The sequence below is a fragment of the Pezoporus wallicus genome, unplaced genomic scaffold (assembly GCF_028554395.1).
Source record: "Pezoporus wallicus isolate ANWC-B61680 ecotype Strahan unplaced genomic scaffold, APGP_CSIRO_Pwel_v1 contig_6996, whole genome shotgun sequence".
Lineage (NCBI taxonomy): Eukaryota > Metazoa > Chordata > Aves > Psittaciformes > Psittacidae > Pezoporus > Pezoporus wallicus.
In genome coordinates, this window is record NW_026637899.1 from 3,100,926 (window position 1) to 3,121,150 (window position 20,225).

Consider the following 20,225-nt stretch of genomic DNA (forward strand, 5'->3'; position numbering starts at 1 on the left):
TCTCTCAGGAAGAAGCCTCCAACCCTTTTCAGAGCTTGGAAAAGTGGCTTTGAAACTTACCATTTACCATGAGATAGAGGATGCAGACTCTAAGGCTGCCTTGAGAGCTCCCATTGCCTGTGCAGTGTACGGGCATCCCATACAGTGTGTGGACAAAGCGCCCAGAGAATGCAACGTGAAGCCAACCACAACCTATGAAGATTTCATTCAGACTAAATCAATGAGGAAACAAAAGAAATGTAAGCACTGTCTTTATTCTGTGAAATTATAGAAGAGCTAATCTGAAAATGAACACCCCATACAGGTGAAGCCACAAACAGGACTCTGTGCACATCGCTGCTGGACTCTGTCACGGGCTTTGCTTAACCCAGTACCGGTAAGAGTCAGAAAAGTACCTTCTCCAGGATGAACCCTGACAGGACAGGAAGGAAGAGGCAGCCTGGAGGGGCAAACCCAGAACTCACTCTGGCCAAAACAGCAGCTTGTTTGCATTGGAACCGCCTTAACTTTATGTCCATCATCCCCAGATTGTTTTTTCCATCTCCTACAATACTGCATTCAGAAATGGTGGTGCAGCCCTTCATGGCAGCTTTCAGAGACAGGCCACCTGCACATGAGAAGTACATACCATGCATTAGGGGAACCAGTTTCCATAGTTATTCCATCCCTGACCAATGAGGTCCCCATTTCCACTCCAAGAACTGCCCATTCTTTATGTCCAGTTGGCTCCAAACCCACCAACCCATTCTTGTCTGTGCCAAACCAATGGAGAAGTGCTGCTCACATGTCCTCTGAGGGAGTGACTGAAACCTCAGCTTATCCTTTACCAACACTGGAACATCTGCCTGAAAGAAAGACCTGAGAAGGTGCTGGGTGCTTAACTTCCCATCCAGATTTCCTTGCTTCCGTTGCTAGCTTTTGCTCACACTGCTCATGTTTCTCTGCTGCACAGGATATGGAAGTCTGGAATATTCTGATGGACATTTTAATCTCAAATACAAGTAATGTATAAGGGTGCTTCATTAGATCCTCACCTTCCTTTGCTTCCCTATGCTGCTGCTTCCTCTGCACAGCTAATCACACCGCACACGTCTCCTCTATTCACAGCGGCCGATCAATCAAGTCAAGACAAGTTAGGAGCATGTTTTATTTCAGTGGTACACTGAATTAATTACACCACTCTATTTCCATGGCTGTGACTAAGAAAATTATTGTTTTCCTTCATGTTGTCTCGGTGAAACTCCTTCTAATTCAGGGTTTGGACAGCACATCTATAAAGTGTATAGCAAAGACCTTCAGGCATCATATCATCACCTAGCAATATTGTCAACCATGCACAAGATCATTTTTTCCAGTCTGTTCCTACAGCAGCTGCCACTGCTCTTCATTTCCATGTTATTTTTCCTGCTTGCTGGAGCATGGTGGGACTGACATGAAATCTTTTATCTGTAGAAGGGGGAGTTAAACCTGGAACTTGCTGTCTACTTTCCTCTCTAATTACAGCTCCTGAGGCAGGAAAAGTATTTCTGAAGGACAGCGTTATGTGCTGCTGCTGACCCCAGTTGTTCAAAGGCTGGAGCTCCCTTGCAGGATCTTTGGGTACCCCATGCAGCATTCATGGGGAGGCACTTGTCCCGGGCTCTCTAGGAGCACAGGCACCACTATAACAGTGTCTTGTCCCCAGTGGCCAGTGTCACCTCATGAGAAAGCCAAAGCCTCTGTATTAGATTCACCTGAACCTCCACTAAGTAGGCAGCAGGCTGAGATCCAGATTCATCCTCATGCATCTCAGCTAGGGCCAGCAGGTTAAGGGTGTTGGTCAGATTTATCACATACCAGTATATCAGATTGTTTCCAGAGTCCAGTGCTGCCCTTGACGTCAGTTATGCCATGCTATGAGGAATCCCAACAGCTATCCATGCATGATGGAGAAGGAGGAAGAGAAAAGCACCCCTGCCCTTTTATCAGCTTTAAGAATGTTCTGTGTCAGTTCTGTACCTCGTCCTATATTTTTTCCTTCACATTTTTTGCCCATTTTTATTTCTCTGTGATGTTTCATCCCAGTAGGCTGGTTTCACCCATTTAACCAAAAAGGACACCCCCCCCCCCCCAAAAAAAAAAAAGGTAGTTACCAGAATTCATTAACCCAGCAAGGTCAACACACTGGGTTTCAGATCCAGTGCAGTTCACGATTTCATTACCACACTGAAAGGAGTCCACGCTGTAGCAGGCAGGACACTGGTATCCATTGGGCACATTGTCCTCTGGTGGCACTGGAAGGAAAGAGGTGGACTGTAACTGGTTTTAGTGAGACAACAAGAGGAACAGACCCGGTGATGGCTTAGCTTGGAAGGCCTCACCTCAGGCCAGGGCAGACAGAGAGGGGACAGAGTATAAGGAAAAAGCTTACATGAGACAGAGATGGTTCGACAGTCATCACCTGTGCAGCAAGCCAAGTGGCTCCTTGCTTTTACCTTCCCATAGTTCATGGTGATAGGGCCAAGGTGACACATGCTGGATGGCAGGCAGGACTTGATGGATGACGGGATTGCCATCCCCCCTGTAACGAAGAGGCAGGCAGCAATAAGACATTAACCACAAGGTAATTCGCCTCCTCACCCATTATCTCCTCCAGCAGCAACTGCTAGGCAGCTGGCCTGGGGCCTGAGAGGTGTCTGTGGACAGCAGAGCTTCCCCAAAAAGCAGCACCGGTGGCTTTGGTGATCCCCTCAGAGGAACGAGGGTGCCATCGCATCTGAGACGCTAGTGAGGAATTTCTCCTTCTCCACATTGTGCTTAAAGTCAGGAGGAGAGCATGACTCCCCACGGGTGGCCTTGTCACAGGTGTTCACCTTAGCCAGGATGTCCTAGCCACAGAGCTTATGGGGTGACACGTATGCCTCTGACCCGTGCTTCTTCATGGACAGGAGCACACAGTCCATCATAGCTACAAGCATCCTGACACAGGCAAATCTAGTCCTCCCCATCAACCAAACCCAAAAAGCGTAATGGGCAGTAGAACAGTTACACTGAGTCTACTGAGGCCCCTCCAGCACTTCAAGGATGAAGGGTGGCTTTGCACAAGCAGAAGGAAGATATGCACTGAAGCTGCCAGCACGAAAGCTGGTAGGATATGAGCCAACTTCCAGTCTAAATGCCCAGTCACATCACTGACGATGGGCAATGACTAGAACTGTGCCACTAACATAACCAATTGTGCAGTTATCTCAGTGCTCAGCACTCATCCTTGGCTTATCAACCATGGGGACAAAATGATAGCTCAGCCCTGGTGGTGCCAGATAACTGCCTGGTGTCCCCTTCCCTTTTCAAGGAAGGGAGCCAGATGCAGTGCAGTTTCTTCCTCCACCCATGGCCAGTGCACCCTCAATGCTAGATGCCAGCAGCCTCATGTCCCTCATGGTCCAGACTGTCAACCCAACCATTTAGCTTCGCCAGAACTAAAAACCCATGTCTCCTCTCAGTATGCTGCCTAGGTCCTCCCCTCCACAACTAAGAACCCAGTAGGAAACTGCTGCTTGAGATAGAGGAATAGAGAGCTTTTTCTATCCCAGACCATCACAATCCCTGGGTCCTCTGTCACTGAAAAGGAAAATGAGCAGCTTATCCAAAGACTCACTATAAAGCCAATTACAGAGGTGGGGAGAGACACTCATCTCCCATCCCAACTCCAAAAGCTTCACTGGCACACAGCCACAGTGAATGTCCTACCTACCTATCATGACCTCGTGCAGAATGATGCCGCAGGTATCTTCACCACCATTGCAGGTTTTCATGGGGCCAAAGCAGCTTTTTCCTATGCTGTGACAAACCTCACACTGAAGGGAAGTCCCTGGGGAAAGAAAGAGGACACATTTCTGGTGGCAGTCATGAGGGATCTCACTCCCCCTTTCATCAGATTGCTTTGCTTCAGCATTTAATCAGCACTTTTCATATTCCTCTTCCCTTATTTCCTCTGTTCCATTGCTCAATTTGTAGGTTCTCTTTTTATGATTAATATTATCACTTATTCTAGCATGAACTTGAATTCGGGCAAGTGAAAAAGGCCATTTTGGGTTATTTACATTAACCACCAGTACCAATCCAGCCTCCCTTGTCTGCTGTACAATGATGTTTGCTTGGTTTTCCTGGGGTTGCTAAGGAGAGCATCCCCACCCTCTGCCATCGCAGGCATTCAGGTGTCCCTGGATTCCAGGGCCCCAGATCCTCTCTTTGCTGTGAGCAGGGACACCCAAAGGTCTGGGGATCAAGAGGCTGCCAGGGGGTACTGACTCTGTATTTTCAAACTGGGGAATGACATATGTTTTGTAGGCGTTAGGGGAGACCAGTTTATCATCTGCCTCCTGGAGCATCTTAAGCAGACCAGAATATGAGGCAAAAACCACTTAGAAAGGAATAAAGTGTTTATCAAAGAAAACAACAGCATGTCTTCCCTGACTCACACTTAGTGGGACCCAAGGGTGTGTGTCAGTTCCATAAACCCAGGTACCTTGCAGTGGCTGTGATATCTACATGGGGTGGCAGGTAGGACACAAGACCTCCAAGACATCAGTGCTCTTCTGGAGCAGAGCTGAAGGACATACAGTGTCTAAAATGTGACACAACCCAAGGCATGGATTAATGAGACCATGGCCACCTCTCTGCAGTGCAAATCCCCCCAGATGAGGAGTTCACATGGCTCAAAAGGAAGAACAGATCCATGCACAGAGCGCCCATTCCCAGACCCCTTCCATGTCTCATAGCCCCACATGTCCCAGTGGAAAACTCACCTGGGTCCAGGAAAGCCAGGAAGAAGCTGAAGACAATGGATGCTTTCATGCTGGTGGGATGTAAGCAAAGGCAGCTGCCAAGTCTTGCTGAACACCGCACTATGTGCCACTAAGTGTGCCAGAAAGAGAAAGGGTTTTGTTGGTGTTGCAGAAGTGGTATTGAGGAAATGCTCTGAAGAACATACACACTGCAGAAACACAACCAGTGTTTGTTTTTTTTTTCATTTAAAGTGGAAGTTCTGCCTTTTCCTCCACATCAGCGTTGCAGTTTGTCTTTCCCCAGTCTAGAGTACGCAGCCTGTGGGGAAAGGCTGGCTTGTCTGGGGTCTATCAGGTATTTCTCTGGTGCGCTCTTTGTTTAAACATACAGCCTCTGCCATACATATGAATGATGGAGAAGAAACCATTTGAACAGCCCTGTTGTGCTCTCACTGTTAGGCCCAAAGACGCAAAGTGCAATAAGAGTCAGCCAGGAATCTTCCTCATGGCTGAGTTTTTCTGGCTGGTTTCCCATCTCCCTTCCCATCAGACAGTCAGGAGCTCTCATGCCCCAAGTACGGCAGCAAAGCAGACAGTGGCAAAGCAGTGAGCTTCATCTCCAAGCTGGCGTGCAGCTTCTGTTTGCAAAATGACTGCCAATGCACACCTTGGAGCAGGCACAGTCAAGGGTTCCCGGGGTTGAATACGTCAGAGCTGCAAAGTGGGTCCTCCAGGGTGGAGTTTTTGATATAAACTACTTGGAAGTTGATAAGAAAGTCTCCTATTGTACCTCTGGGCTCTAAATCAAACCAGCCAGCACGGAGAAAGCATCGATGTGGCTATGAGACAGCCTGGTCACAGTCTAGGTAATGTCATAGCAGGTTTTCAATGTCCTGAGATCTCATGATGACCTAATGACAAGCAGTAGTGACCAACTTGATGCTGGCTCAAAGGTTCCCTGCTCCATGTGCAGGTTTTATCGGGATGTGCTGCCTCACTGAAACCATTCCCTATACTGAAGGTATCTTCTAAACTCCTCTTGTGTACTAAATCGGACACAGCCGGTTAGTTTATGGTCCTCCGGGACTTTTTGTACTGACAGCAAGGAAGAATTGAAATCCCTTGTACCCTCTTGCAACTGCAGTATGAGCTTTTTGTGCAAGATGCTGCTTTTTGCTGTGTAGCACAGCAGGGCGCTAGGTTCATGTGGCCTCCAGATACAAGAGCAACACAAAAGAGTCCTCCACAGCAGGGGCATGAGCACCACAGAAGCAGAGGGGTAATGAATCACAAATACAAGGTTCAAGGATCTTCCAAGACTCATCTGGTCCATCCTGCTTCCCAGGACAAAGGCTGCCTGTGGGGATACATCATATAGCAGGGAAATCCAGTCTGGTGGGAAGGGAGTCTCACCTTGAGCCTGGAAGGGCTAAGTGCTATGTAAAAAGCAGAGGTATTTTCTCTGCTGAAGATTCCTATTGATGTGCAAATGAGCTCATTGCTGTTTCTGGTTCTACCAAAGACTTCCTGCAAAGCCATAGAGGAAAATCACAGATCTCACTGTTTCCACTCCTTTGCTTTGATTTTCTGTTTCTCTCTCCCACCTTACTATCTGCTTCTCCCATTTTGGACTAACCTCTTCAGGGGAAAAGTGATCTTGTGACATTTACAAATACATTGAGTAGTCTAAGCTAAGCCCACAGCACTATGAGAATGGAAGTCAGCGCAGTCACACTGGATAAAAGTCTGAGTCCCTCAAAGTCCACAAAGCTGGTACCACAAGAAGACAAGAGAGAATGATATCATCACCTTGGATTTCTTTTTCCACTCAGAAATGGTCTCATACCCCAGTCGATATGTTAGAATGAAGTCAAACTTCAGCCAGTCTGGGGTTAAAATTTGTTCCTTTTTTGTCTTAAACCTCAGACTGAATAAAACCCTATCAACAGGCAGGCTGGGATAGTCAGATGGGGGTGATTGCGCCATTTAACTACATGTGGGTCTGCAGACACAGACAGGGAGATGTGGCTGTCTTTGGTGATTTTATTTTCATGCCTTTTCATTTAAGATGATTACTGAAGTGCCTGGGGGATCTTCCCTGAATAACATGACTGCACTAGCCCCAGTGAATTATATTCAACTCACCTGTTTCCCACCTCTCGTGGAGGGAGGGTGTGAAGCTGCAGCCTTTTCATGTGCATTTTTAGAGATGAAATCAAGCATAACAAGGAGGAGCCACAATCTGCAGCAATAAGAGACCTGGAAAATAAGATTTAGGAGAGAAGGCAGAGACAATAAAGGTGTCACCCAGTCATATTTGTATCTGTAGAAACAAGAGCTGGATAAGAAAAACTACCACAGAGGGCTTACACTGGGAATTGGGAGAATTTTCTAAGTGTCAGTAGTGAAGCTTATTGCCTGGGAAGGTGTGGATCCTCCTTCCTGGGTGGCTTGGAAAAACAGGCTAGACATAGGCATTAGGAAATTATTTAAGCTGATAGGATCCTGCTCCAGGGCTCAGAGATGGACTAGATGTTCTCTCTCAAGATCCTTTCTAAATTGGTTCTTATTCTGTAACTTCACAGTGCTCATGAAGCCCCTGTCTTCTGCTGCATGTCCACGTTCCCAGAAGCAGAGAAGGGTGACAAGGACCGTCACACGCACAGGGAGGTGAGGCAGAGGCTGGGGAGGTCAGAAAAATCTGTGAGGTGAGAAGTCAGAAATCCAGTCCTGAAAACTGCATTGACTGGAAGGCGAGAAGAAGGGGTATGTTGAAGAGAAAGATGTCCAGCAAAAGAAAGATGCCCATCTAGGCTAGAGCTTGGATGAAAGTCATGCATGAATTTGTCATGCAAGTTCATGGCAGAAAATGATAGTGGAAATCTATGATTTTAAAGAATCATAGATTCATTTATGTTGGACAAGATCATCAAGTCCAATCATTAACTAAACACTGACAAGTCCGCCACTAAACCATGTCCCTAAGCACCATATACATGTCTTTTAAATACCTCCAGGGATGGTGGTTCCACTGATAATCTAGGCAGCCTGTTTCAATGCTTGACAACCCTTTTGGTGAAGAAATATTTCCTAATGTCCAGTTTAAACCTCCCCTTGCACACCTTGAGGCCATTTGCTCTCATTATAAGAATACAAACGTAAAGATACATCATCAGACCCGGATCAGAAAGATCTGGAAAAAGGAAGGGAAGTGGCAAAGGTGCAACAAATAAAAGAAAATACAGAAAGGGATGGGGGTAGCATAGCTTTGCAGGACTACAAGAAATCTGAAGGGTCTACAGGAAATCTGTAGAGGGGCTTTTTCCATGGGCATGTAGTGACAGCACAAGGGGGAATGGCTTTGAACTGATGCAGGAGAGATCAAGATGAGATTTTAGGCAGAAGCTCTTCCCTGTGAGGGTGCTGAGTTGCTCGCACAGGTTGCCCAGAGAAGCTGTGTCTGCCCCATCCCTGGCAGTGTTCAAGGCCAGGTTGGATGGGGCTTGGAGCAACCTGCTCTAGTGGAAGGTGTCCTTGCTCATGGCAGGGGGCTGGAACTGGATGAGCTTTAAGGTCCCTTCCAATCCAAACCATTCTGTGATTTTATACTGGGGAAAAGCCTTTTACCGACCTAACTGGGGTTGAAATGGAAGGAGATGCTCAAAAGGAGAATGACAATGATGGTTTTAGGAAAGAAGCAGTGCGATCTAAGCTAAGGCTGATCTGATGGTCAGATCAGAGGGGGCTGGGCTGAGCAGCCTGCTCCTGTGGTGAAATACTTGAGAACGATCCAGGAGGACGGGATGTCCCCGGGTTGAGGGTGAAGCTGACACAGCCCTGGACCAGGCAACTGGCTGCAGCCCTCATCCCACACAGCAGCTGGGGCCCTGACGGCTGGGAACACCATGACCAAACTTCTCCTCCCAGCCCCTAGGAAGCCAGCAAAGCACTTTTTGCAACAGCAGGCAAAAACGAGAACCCAGGCAGAGCCACTGGCAATGCAACTGGTCAGCTCCGAGGCACAGCTCACACTGGCAATCTAAAACCTCGTTTGCAGCTATCCTGATCTGCAGAAATCATTTGAGGAACAGCTCAGATGTACTTGGGATTCACTGGGATTCACATCTGATTCAGGAAGTCCCAACACTGCAGTAGCTGAGGCGGGCAGAGTAGTACAGAGACAGGATTTTCTTAGATGTTTGCTCTGCTGTTTAGAGCTCTGCTTACATCCACTGGTCTGTTGTTGTTGGGGATGTTTTTTTTGCTGATTTCGAGAATTTCCTACCCCTGTACTCTGCTCTCATGAGACCTCACCTGGAGTATTGTGTGCAGTTCTGGTGTCCTCAACATAAAAACGACATGGAACTGTTGGAACAAGTCCAGAGGAGGGCCACGAGGATGATCAGGGACTGGAGCACCTCCTGTATGAAGATAGGCTTGAGAAAGTTGGGGCTGTTCAGCCTGGAGAAGAGAAGCTGCGTGGAGACCTCAGAGCAGCCTTCCAGTATCTGAAGGGGGCCTATAAGGATACTGGGAAGTGATTCTTCATTAGGAACTGCAGCAATAGAACAAGGAGTAATGGGTTAAAACTGAAACAGGGGAAGTTTAGACTGGATATATGGAAGAAGTTCTTTACTGTAAGGGTGGTGAGGCACTTTAATGGGTTGCCCAGGGAAGCTGTGAAAGCTCCATCCCTGGCGGTGCTCAAGACTAGGTTGGACGAGGCCTTGGGTGACATGGTTTAGGGTGAGGTGTCCCTGCCCATGGCAGGGGGGTTGGACCTTGATGATCTTAAGGTCCTTTCCAACCCTAACTATTCTATGATTCTATGATTCTATTTTCCAGGCTGCTATCCCCAGCAGAGCATGGGTATTGCACCCTGAATCCAGCTCTCCAGAGGAACATCTCTTGGGTGAGGGTCAGCCACACACCAGCAGCAGCTTGATGGGGTTGGGCTGGCTGCAGAGGAGCAGAGCAGCTCTCATTGCACCTGCTGCCACTGTCTGTAGCTGAATAGAGACAGGGAGCAGGTGATGCTCAAATCAAAGCAGAGACCTTGAGGAAGAGTATGGTCATGTGCATGCTCCAGGTCATGGATGATATATTCAGATGCATGTCACTATGTCAAGTTGAAGCCCTGTATACAGGGTCCTTGCATGGCTTGGATGCTCAGCTGGGGCCAGAGGCTAACCCAGGCTGGTGGTAGCCAGCACTACTGTCCCCACATTACCAGGACACAGCTCCAGCACCAGGATGGAGTAGCCATCATGCCCATAGTAGCCACTTTTAACCATAATCTGCCTCTTCTTCTTCTGCTAGAGGACAGTCCTGACTCTTAAGCCCCGTTAGGCTAACACTACACTAATACAGGGCTATCTGTGGCTGCAGGACCCACAGTGTACACTCCCAACAGCTCTAACACCATCAGCAGGAGAGAACAAGTTTAACAGTGTCCCCAAAGACAGCTTCTATGAGAGCAATAGAGCAAAGATCTTACCCCCCTTTACGTGCAGCGCAGGAGGACAACTTGTTGGGACATTTCAACAGTGAAGTCAACCGCAATACATAAAAAGAGCTGTGGAAGAAGACTCAAGCCCACCCATTTTCTGAGCCAATTCCTTGTTCTCTAGAACAGTGACTGGCAAAAGCTGCCGGTCTGGTTAACCAGGCACAGAAACATAAAACAGCAAGCCTAAAATATACAGGGATAAGTGTGCCTGTCCCAGAAGGTGAGAACAGCAAGAGTGCCACTGTTTGCTTGCTGGCTGCAGGCTGAAGAAGATTTTGGCAGTCATTTGTTTCAGCTATGATTGCACAAATTAATAATCCAGGCAGGCAGTGAAAGATCAATATAAATTTGATTTCCACTCCTGATCAGGATCTTTCCAACAGCCCACAAGGCAGCCCCTCTGCTGTGTTCCCCCCAGTGGTTCAGAGGATCAAATGATGCCTACATGAGTGCTCATAGTCGCAAGGGTCTGTAAGTGAGGAAGTCAGTGTGTGCATGGAAGAGCAGTGTGGCTGCAGCAAGGTGCTAATCGGCAGGTGTTAATTTCCCCATAAGGATTCCTCCATACACAGACATGTACACACTTTGAAAGTGATGCTGCTGTTACTAATGGAGCACGAGCAACGTGGCAAGGGGAAATCACACTCGAAAATGGAGCTCATGCAGAGACCTATGTGGAGCTGCATCAAGAATGGGGTAAAGGGGGTCTTCAACATCCTGGTGCCACCATTGGCTTCAAGGGGCCTGCTCTGTCCTTGCTCCTGTCCCCACCCAGAAAACACCCCTAAGGGGTTGGTTTCCAGCCAGGTCAATCCCCTGAGGGAAGAGCTCCTGTTGGCAGAGGGTTTGTGAACCAAGGTGAAGTTGAAGGATGGAAATAATATGAAAGTAATAATGTAAAACTGATGCTTAAATGCTCTCTTCTGAGGCTAAAAAAGATGGTATTTAACATTCGTTTGCACATGTGCAACAACATGCTTGTGAAAATACACACAAATTACTGAATATTATCAAATCATATAACTTTGTTTTTCAAGAGATCAAGATGCTTAAAGGAGTGCAAGGGACACTTCATTTTACCTTTGATCCTACATCATTTATGGCAACAATGACATTAATTCTGATGAATTTTTTGTACCTTAGCAAGTAATTACCTTTTCAATTGAAATAATTGCCATGGAATCCAGCTGCTTTTCAGGCACTGTGGAATGAAGATAAATTTGCATGCACATTAGCATGTTCAATGAGGTTTCTGTTCTGGCATGAGTGATCAGCAATGTCATCTTCAAGCAATCAAGACAATAGCAACTATCTAACCCACCAGTGGATGATGTGAAAAGTAAGTCCTTATTACATATAGTCCTTATTAGACATTCATATTCCAACCTCCTCTTCTGTGAGTTGCTTCAATATGTGACACAGTTAGCATTTGCCAACAGCAGAGTTTGTTTGTTAGGATAGTTCCAGGCTGGTAGCTGGGGCAGACCAGTTTACCACTTTTACTGGTCCATTAAGATAAAGCTAATGCTGCCATGGGCTGGTGTCAATAGACAATGAATGTATAAGAGGAGGGGAAGTCTTTTAATATAATGTTAATGCCTACACTTTTTACTTACTGGCAGTAGTTAGGAACCTCAAAATGGAATAGAAATTCAGCATTTCAGGCGTCACCTCTAAGTGGTCACTCAGGCAATTTGTGTCTGCTCTTGTGCCTTGGAAAACTGGCCTGACCCCATCTCTGCAACTTGACTCAATGTTCCTGAAAGTCTCTGCATCTTCTAAATGGCTTCCTTGCTTGCTGCTTTCTATAAAAAAAAAGACCCTCCCCTTCCATACAGCTGAAGCTTGGGGTTGGTGATGAAGGCCCCAAGTCCTGGGAAGCACAAGTGATTCCTTTTGCAGCATGCTGGAATTCGTGAAAGAAACAATGAAGAGAACTGAAATTTATAAACTACATTTAAAAGCCTTTTTTTTTTGTGGGCAAAAATGGAGCCAGCCCAAGCCAACCTGGAGATGAGGCACCCATGGATTGCAGGTGCTGGGCTGATCTGGGTGATATTGGAGAACAAGGATTCATTCAGTCCTTTACTCACCTGCTCCTTTCCTCCGGCTATGCACTCGTCCCATCTGGGTACCTCTGGCATGGGAAGCCTCCCTAAAACAGATGGCATGCTACTTGGAAACAGGAAATGTGTAATGAGTAAAGGGATTAATTTCTGCCCTTGATTGCTTTTATTCTTAAAAACATGACTTTATCACTTTCCCACCCTCTCTTCCCATCCAGTCAATTGCTAACCAAGTCCCACTGGCAGGAAACAAGATCTTATCGTGAAAATGGTAAGTCATGGCTGAGTAAGACCCGCCTTGGAAATGGGCAGATGCAGCCAAATAACTGAAAAAGAAACAAAAATAAATGTTCTACCAATAGGCCCAAGACAAAAAGCTAAGCTGTGGCTACAAACGGTCCTCGTGGTGGGAAGCATTTGCATGCAGGTATTTCTTTGCACCATCACACGGATGCAGTGGCTGTGTTTATACCAGAAGTTCCAGACAACCTTATTTACCAGGTTTTCTTAAGTTAGTGATCTGTAACTCACTGAGCCCTCATAACAATTTTTGGCATCCCATCTCTGAGATGTGTGACCTCACTCCATCGATACCATTGATTTCTGTTGTATTTTCCTGTGTGTGCAAAGCACACGTCATTCCTAATGAGCCCAGGTGTTGTGTGCTTATCAGTGCCAGCTTCAGCCTCCTCTTTCCACCCCTTTATTGAGAAACTTGTCGCATTGCATAAGGAAGAGCCTGGAAAGCCATGCCCTGAGGCACCAAGACATGATCCCAGCTTTCCAAATGATGCTCATCTTTCCTAATACTTTCCAATCCAACATTATTCATTGTGTGATAAGCATCGTAAAACAAAGCTATTCCCAGATGAGTGTGTCAGACAGCACTAAGAGCACATTTGCACAAAGCCAGTCTTGATCTGGGCAGATTTTCCAGTCAACAGTTGCTTTCAGAAAGCAAATGCTGTTGTGTGTCGTCCTGTTTGTTTTTAAGAGCTGAAAAAGACATGGTCTTTATTGTATTTTCTCACACATTGATAAGGAAATGCATCCATTGCCCAATGCAGGGTTAAACCCCGAGGCAGAACAACTGCTTGATAAGTTGTAATAGTGTGGGATGTGCAAATATTACAGCAAACATCAAGCAAATACCCAGAAACAGCAAACAATGCATGTCAGGGAAAAAGGCCCAAGCAAACCTCCACAGAGCTCAGTGTGGAGACATCTGTGGTAGCTCAGCATGAGCTGGTGCAGCTCATAGCACAACTCTGTGTGGAGGCACCAGCTCAGGTCCTGGAAGCAGCTGGGTGTTGAGGTGCCATGCTGACCCTCCAGGACCTAGAACAATAGAAGCCGCCCCGTGCGGCATGGAGATGCTCACACAGCATCCTCCCACCTGGTTGTACTGGTGACTGGGGGTCAGAAACTAGTGGCAGAGTTGCTGGTCAATATGCAGGGTTGTGTATGCAACGAGGTAAATGGCTTTGACATTGCTTGTCCTCAGCTGGGCCGATTGGAAAGAGCCAGCAGAAGTTTTGAGCAGAAAAAGATGAACAGCCTTGCAAGGGACAGACAAACTGCTGCCTACTGTCCTGGTTTCAGCTGGGATAGGGTTAGTTTTTTTCACAGAAGCTAGCATAGTGCTGTGTTTTCGACTTTAGTCTGAGAGTAATGCTGGTAACACAGTGGTGTTTCAGTTGTTGTGAAGTAGCGCTTATTCTAAATCAAGGACTTTTCATTCTCATGGTCTGACAGTGAGGAGGGGCACAAGAAGCCAGGAGAGAGCACAGCCAGGTCAGTTTACCTGAACTATACAAAGGGTATTTCATAGAACATCATGCTTAGTATATAAACTGGGGGAGCTGGCCAGGAACCATCAATTGCTGCTCAGGGTAAGCTGGGCATCAGTTTGTGGGTGTTGAGCAACAGCACTGTGTGTGCATCACTTGTGTTTCTTGGGGTTTACTCCTCCACCTCCCTCCCTCAGTCCCTCTCCTTATACCTCACACTCTTCCTCTCCTTTTCACTAGTATTAATATTAGTATTACTATGACTATTACGTTTTAATTTATTTCTATTATTAAACTGTTCTTACCTCAACCCATGAGTTTTACCTTTGTCCAATTCCCCTCCACATCCCACCAGTGCTGGGGGGCTGGAGTGAGAGAGCGGCTGTGTGGTATTAGCTGCCAGCTGGGGTTAAACCATGACACCTACTCAGCCCAAAAAGGATGTGAACCAGAGTTTTCCCTCCCTAAAATACACCCTGGTTGTGGAGATAAAACCATTCTGGCACGGAGCTCTCTCTAGGGTAATGTATGATAATAAATGTATTTTCACACATAGGCTCTGCTACTATAACCAAAAAGTGACTGGTTTCAGGAAGTCAGGAGACTAAGCTACAGACATCTTGAGGTCCTTTGCAAAGTGTTTGTTTATATGAAACCAGGTTTACAACAAGAATATGTGGCAATAAAACGTTTATTAACATATCTATCAGTGGCATAGATGCAAACAAAATTCCCCCCAACACAGTCTCTAACAGGTTTGCCTCACATCTTCAAACCTGGGATATTATAAATATACCTGATAGGAGTGATATACTGATAAATAGGCAGGGTTTGTGTGTCTTTTAGACCTCAAGGGATCATCTGGGAAACCACAAGGTTTCAATGAGCCTGCCCCAGAAACATTAGGTTTTATGGAAACAGATTAAAAGAATTTACTTAACAGCTTAATTATGAAGTATAATGAGTAAATTAAAAAAATAATATCATACAGATAAGACATGGGAAATTCCAGTGCTAGTGGTAAGAAATGTATGGAAATGATAATTAGGTGGGTGCAGAATGAAAATAAAAACAAATGTGAAAGAAGAAAGGCAGATACATAAAACAGGGATTGTAAGATTATTAAAAGACTAGGGTCATTCCCTATTAGGCCAAAAAGTCCTCCATAGCATAACTTTTTTCAAGGAAGTTTTTGTCATCTTTATATTTGAACTATTGCATGAACATAGGGCGAAAGATTGAGGAATACAACTGGGATCTGTATCTCTGTGTTTCCTTAATGAGTCTTTCAGGTATCTCAGTTTGAGGAAAGCCAGAATTATATTCACTGTTTACATTGAAAACCTTAGTGTGAGGGTGATACAAAACAAAGACCTTGGTCACACTGGTGCTGCCTCCTGGAAAGGCACTAGGGCAGATGTGGGGGCTACAAGAGGGGATGTAGTGCCAGGAAGGACCTTGGTGAGGCAATATTCCTCCTCTCTATGACAGGGCCTTCTCAAAGTCATGATCCTAAGGAATACCTGTTGACAATGCGCAGGTATCTGATGTCTCTTGGGCTATGCCTGGTTAAGAACAAGCCAGTAATGCAACTAGTGAAAAGACTGATCTTTCCACTCTTTCACTTCATTAACCAAACTGATGAAAATAGAAAGCAGTGTCTTTTGGATCTAGAGAGAGATTCAGTTTCACTTCAAAGAAGTGTTTTAACACTTCTTCATGAATGAAAAACACATTTCTCCCCTGGGACTTTTATCTGATGCCCATGACAACTCATGTACTAGGAAGTCTGCAGCAAGCAGTGGGGAGCTCTGAGCAAGTGCTTTGAAAAGCAGAATATATCAGTATTTTAATAGTTTCTGAAGAAGGCCCCCGATCCCCCTCGGTGGAAAGACAGACCCTATGCAGGTCCATTCACTAAGGTCATGTAGCCAACCCTGTAAGTGCGTAGAGTAAAGGCAAATGAGGAAAAAAATCATGAAGGGGGTTCAACTTCTGCCTCCAGCCTGTGGTCACAGGCAGTTAAGGGAAACAAATTGCATGTATGGGGCAAAGGGAGCAAAAGCAAATGTTCACTGGAGGGAAAAATGGGCCTCAATGGGGCAGTTGCACACGGCCTCATGAGATGATAGCACTTCAGGAGCTGTGGCCGTGAACAGGGTGTCAGAAATTATCATCATGACCCTCTTGCCAGGCAGATCGGGAGCAGGATCCATGCCTACCAGCCAACCAAAGGCAGGCCATCGAGTGTCCAACACTGCACATCCAATAGTCCAGCAGCTGAGCTTGTGCTGTGAGGCACAGCTCAGGCCATGCGGCCAGGGAGAAACTTCAGAGGAGTTGTTTCCAATGAGACCGAGAACACAGAAATGCTGCTTCCCTCCTTCCTACTCTCCTGCCTGACTCAGGCAGAGGAGCTCAGTGTAAAACAAGTGGGCAATAGGCTCAGAAAAGGCTGGCGTGAAGCACCACTGCTTTACGATCTGTTAATTATGGACGCATCTGCACTTTAAGGAGCAGTCTGAATACAGCTGCATCCTTAGAAAAGAGCGTGACATCAGTGGTAAGAAATCTGCACATGCAGCTCCATGTGCAGAGGCAAAAGAGGATGCAAATAGGCTTGAAAGCAAAGATGAAGCTGGGGCTTTGAAAAGACTTACACATTCTTCCTATCAGACATCCCAAGACCAAACGGGATAAAGCATGGACTCCGCACACCCCAGCAATGGGATCTGGACTTCCCTGTCAGTTTTGTGGCTGAAGATCAAGATAGGTGCTTAATTTTGGGGCAGCACAGTAGCAGAGATGGGAACCTGAGCAGAGCTGTTAAGACAGGGCTCAAATCTGCTGAGTGCTCCTTTCTAGATGCTATGCTAAGCTGCTGATACAGGCTTGCTGTAGTTCCTGTGTCAGGTCTGAGAGTGACATGAGGACTTTTCAGATCCCGTAGGGCATTTCCAATGACATCTAATGCATGAGCCTTAGCCTGCAAGCTGAATCCCATCTGAGGAGCGTGTGCATTGCATTATCCCTGGAGGCCCTACAGCATTGCTCATATCAGGTGATCCAAAGTTATTAAACCCACAGATTCACAAGACACCTGAAGTGTTTTGCCTTATACAATCTCTAGGGAAATATAACTACAAGATCTAGCTATGCCAGCACTGTATGAAGGCATAGAAAGAGGCAACAACAGGTCTTAAATGTTTTAGCAAAGAGATCTGAACACAGAAAACTAAGTGACTTGCTCATGGTCTTACAGACAGCGTAAGTGCCCTGCCAAAAGTGATCTTGGAAAGGCTCTGCTGCCTGTACTTACATCTCTCAGCCCCCATGACAATCCCATTGCAGTGACAACCCCATGTGACAGGGTTAGAGACAGCAACAAGCCTCTGTTGCTCTGAAATCAATGCACAGGTGAGGCAAGATGCACAGCATCTTGCTAGGGTTGTTCCAGCTGCTCTGTTCCAAACACATCTCTTGTTATACCACTGTTGCTAAGGGAATAGCTTTTGTGTTTCACACGGGTTTGCTTCCATCAAGGCCTGCTATTTATAAACCAGGCAGAAAATAGCTGTGGGAGCACAGCTCTTGACCTGCCTTTTGTCCGTAATAAGGAATAGATACTTCCTGCCATACTGGCCTGTCAGAGCTGAGTTGTCCTTGAGGATGGAGGTGTGTAAGTACAAAGCTATTGCCCTCTCCATACGCATCCAAGGATTCAAGAGGGCTCTTAGTACCAGAAAACAGAAGCTAATTCCAGTGCTTACGTCTAACTTGACAGGCTTTGTTCTCGATCAGAACCAGCACGGTTTGTACTATGCCGTTTTTAGCTCAAATCAGACGTCATCTGACTGCATTAAGCTCATATGGTACCACATTGTGGGAGTTAAGCCAGGATCACCACTTCCTTCTTCCATATTATCTGCTCCCTACGTCTTTGTCCTTTTCCTTCTCCTTCCTTCTCCTTCTTCTCCCTTGCACCACCATGCCAATGCTCTTGTGCTCCCCTAGCAAGGCAGCTCAGGGAGCAGATCCATCTATCAATCACTCACCCAGCAACAAAGAGGGCAATATGGTCAGGCCATGTGTCCAAGCTGGCAGGGACAGAGAGGACAAGGTGGCAGCAGTGCACATTTGGCTTGGCTGACATTGGCAGGGACATACTAACCCTGTCTTTGGCAGAGCATGTGCTGGGTCGGGGGGCACATACGAAAGCACACCTGCTGCCTCAGGTCTGTATTATGCATCCTGGCTGACTGAATTTAAGTTTATTCAGGATTCAAACCTGTTTTGTTTCAAATCTGTGTTGTGACATGACCCAGCAGCACACAGACATGGAAATGAGGACTGTGGAAGCACAACCCATCTCCATCGTTTCTGCAGTCCCTGGCTTTTTTGCTGGGACCTCTTGCAGGGTCCAGGTTCATCCTCTGGGATGTGGGCATGTCTCCATCATGGAAAGAACAACTCAGTGGCCCTCCTGCAAGTGAACCTAAGGAATTAATTCTTCATCACATGGGGCTACACTGAAGTCACTCAGTATTTGAAAACTCAAATACACTATATAACTCTTATGACATCCCCATTCCAGGAATGAACTGGTGATTCCAATTTCCTAGACCTTCCTATGCCCCAGGCTGTCCAGGGTTTGGCTTCCTATAGATTCAAAGCTAAGTACACAATACTTAAGCTTGTCACCAATAACACAACATGCCTGTAACGTAGGATCCCCCCTTCTTCTGGGCTGGCTGTGCTGACGTTGACACCAAGAAGGAAAAGGCTGTTTCTTCTTCTTTTGCTCTCCACTATGAATCCATAGCGTCATACCAAAGAACATTGTTTCCAGGAGCTGGAAACTGGTTTGAATCAGGAGCTTGAACTGGTTTCCAAGAGGAAGAATGAAGAAAATCTACATAAAATCAAAACCAGAATTAAAACAGAGAAATTGTGGACAACAGGCCATTGCCTACTGATCCAAACTGCCTTTGGTCCCAAAGAAAATGACTGTCTAATTAATGTCACTAGGAGGAAGTCATGAGGATTGGTCATACTTGTTCTCTGCCAAGGTTACAGTTGACAAGAGTACAGTTTCCCAAGAGCAGCCTGCTGGCAAAGCCCCATTGTTTTCCACAGCCTAGATGAGGTCTCTCCTCATATTTCAGAGGTACCTTCCACCACCAGCGGGCTGTTCCTGCTGTTTGGAGAGCACCAGCTCAGCACACTGACCCCTCCAGAGTTAGCCCCTGCTTGCATTAGAGAAGGGCTCTGAGTCCCTTATGCAATATTTAACAAGCCCTCAAAGCTAGAGATGCTTTTGTCCCCATTTCAGCCTAGAGCATGGGTGCAAGACTCAGCTAGCCCAGAACTTTAACAAGGCATCACCAACATGAATCATTACTACCAGTTATGTGATTACTTAACATTCTGTATGCATAACTGGATGAAATCAGTTCTCTCCCCTCTCTTCTTTCTCCTTCATTCAATCCCCCCAATTATCTTCATCTACTGAAGCCAAGATCCTTTCAGTACCTCCAGCTTGCCAGCAAGAGCTGCCCTAGCTTGCTAGCTGAATTATAACACACCCTCCAAATAAGACTCTGGCTCAGAAATGTCTTAAGTGAGAATATCCCTTAGGTGTATAACAAGGAAAGCACAGTTGGATGAGTAATTGATTAAATTTGGATTGAATGGAAAAATCTAGTTGGGTCCTATTCTTAGTTTCCCTCTCCTGTACTTGCACAGATTGCGGCAGGTCCATTCTTGGGCCCAGAGTTGAGTTGAAGGCTCTGTGGTAACTTTCCTGCAGAGGTTTTCTGGCTCAGGGTCACTACCTGATATTCACAAACAGCTATTCTCTTGATGGTAACAGAGACCTGGGAGAGGGAACCCCAGGGCTGCATGAGTGGAAAGGAAGTAGCTGTGCTTGGGAGCTGATCTGAAGGGCTGTTTTGCAGTGGGATGATGCTCAGACATGGAGTACTTGACTGTAAGATGTAAGGTTGGGCATAGTTCCAAGGCACAGCTTAGACATGGTTATGGAAAGGAGAGGGGGTTCTGTCAATAGGGGAAAGGAATGCCCAACAGGTGGCTC

At 46.3% G+C, this 20,225-nt stretch overlaps 1 protein-coding gene across 1 annotated transcript in view; it reads right to left on the reverse strand.

Annotated features, from left to right (window-relative positions):
* Positions 1 to 235: 235 nt before the first annotated feature.
* Positions 236 to 20,225, reverse strand: part of LOC130598605 (phospholipase A2 inhibitor gamma subunit B-like) — a 140,683-nt gene continuing 120,693 nt past the window's right edge. Inside the window, exons 2-6 of the mRNA XM_057408159.1 lie at positions 4,788 to 4,886; positions 3,734 to 3,850; positions 2,411 to 2,560; positions 2,133 to 2,273; positions 236 to 607 (exon numbers count right to left, since the gene is read on the reverse strand). Coding sequence (XP_057264142.1) covers positions 384 to 607; positions 2,133 to 2,273; positions 2,411 to 2,560; positions 3,734 to 3,850; positions 4,788 to 4,886 — 731 coding nt within the window. The 3' untranslated portion in view covers positions 236 to 383. The remainder of the gene's footprint in view (positions 608 to 2,132; positions 2,274 to 2,410; positions 2,561 to 3,733; positions 3,851 to 4,787; positions 4,887 to 20,225) is intronic.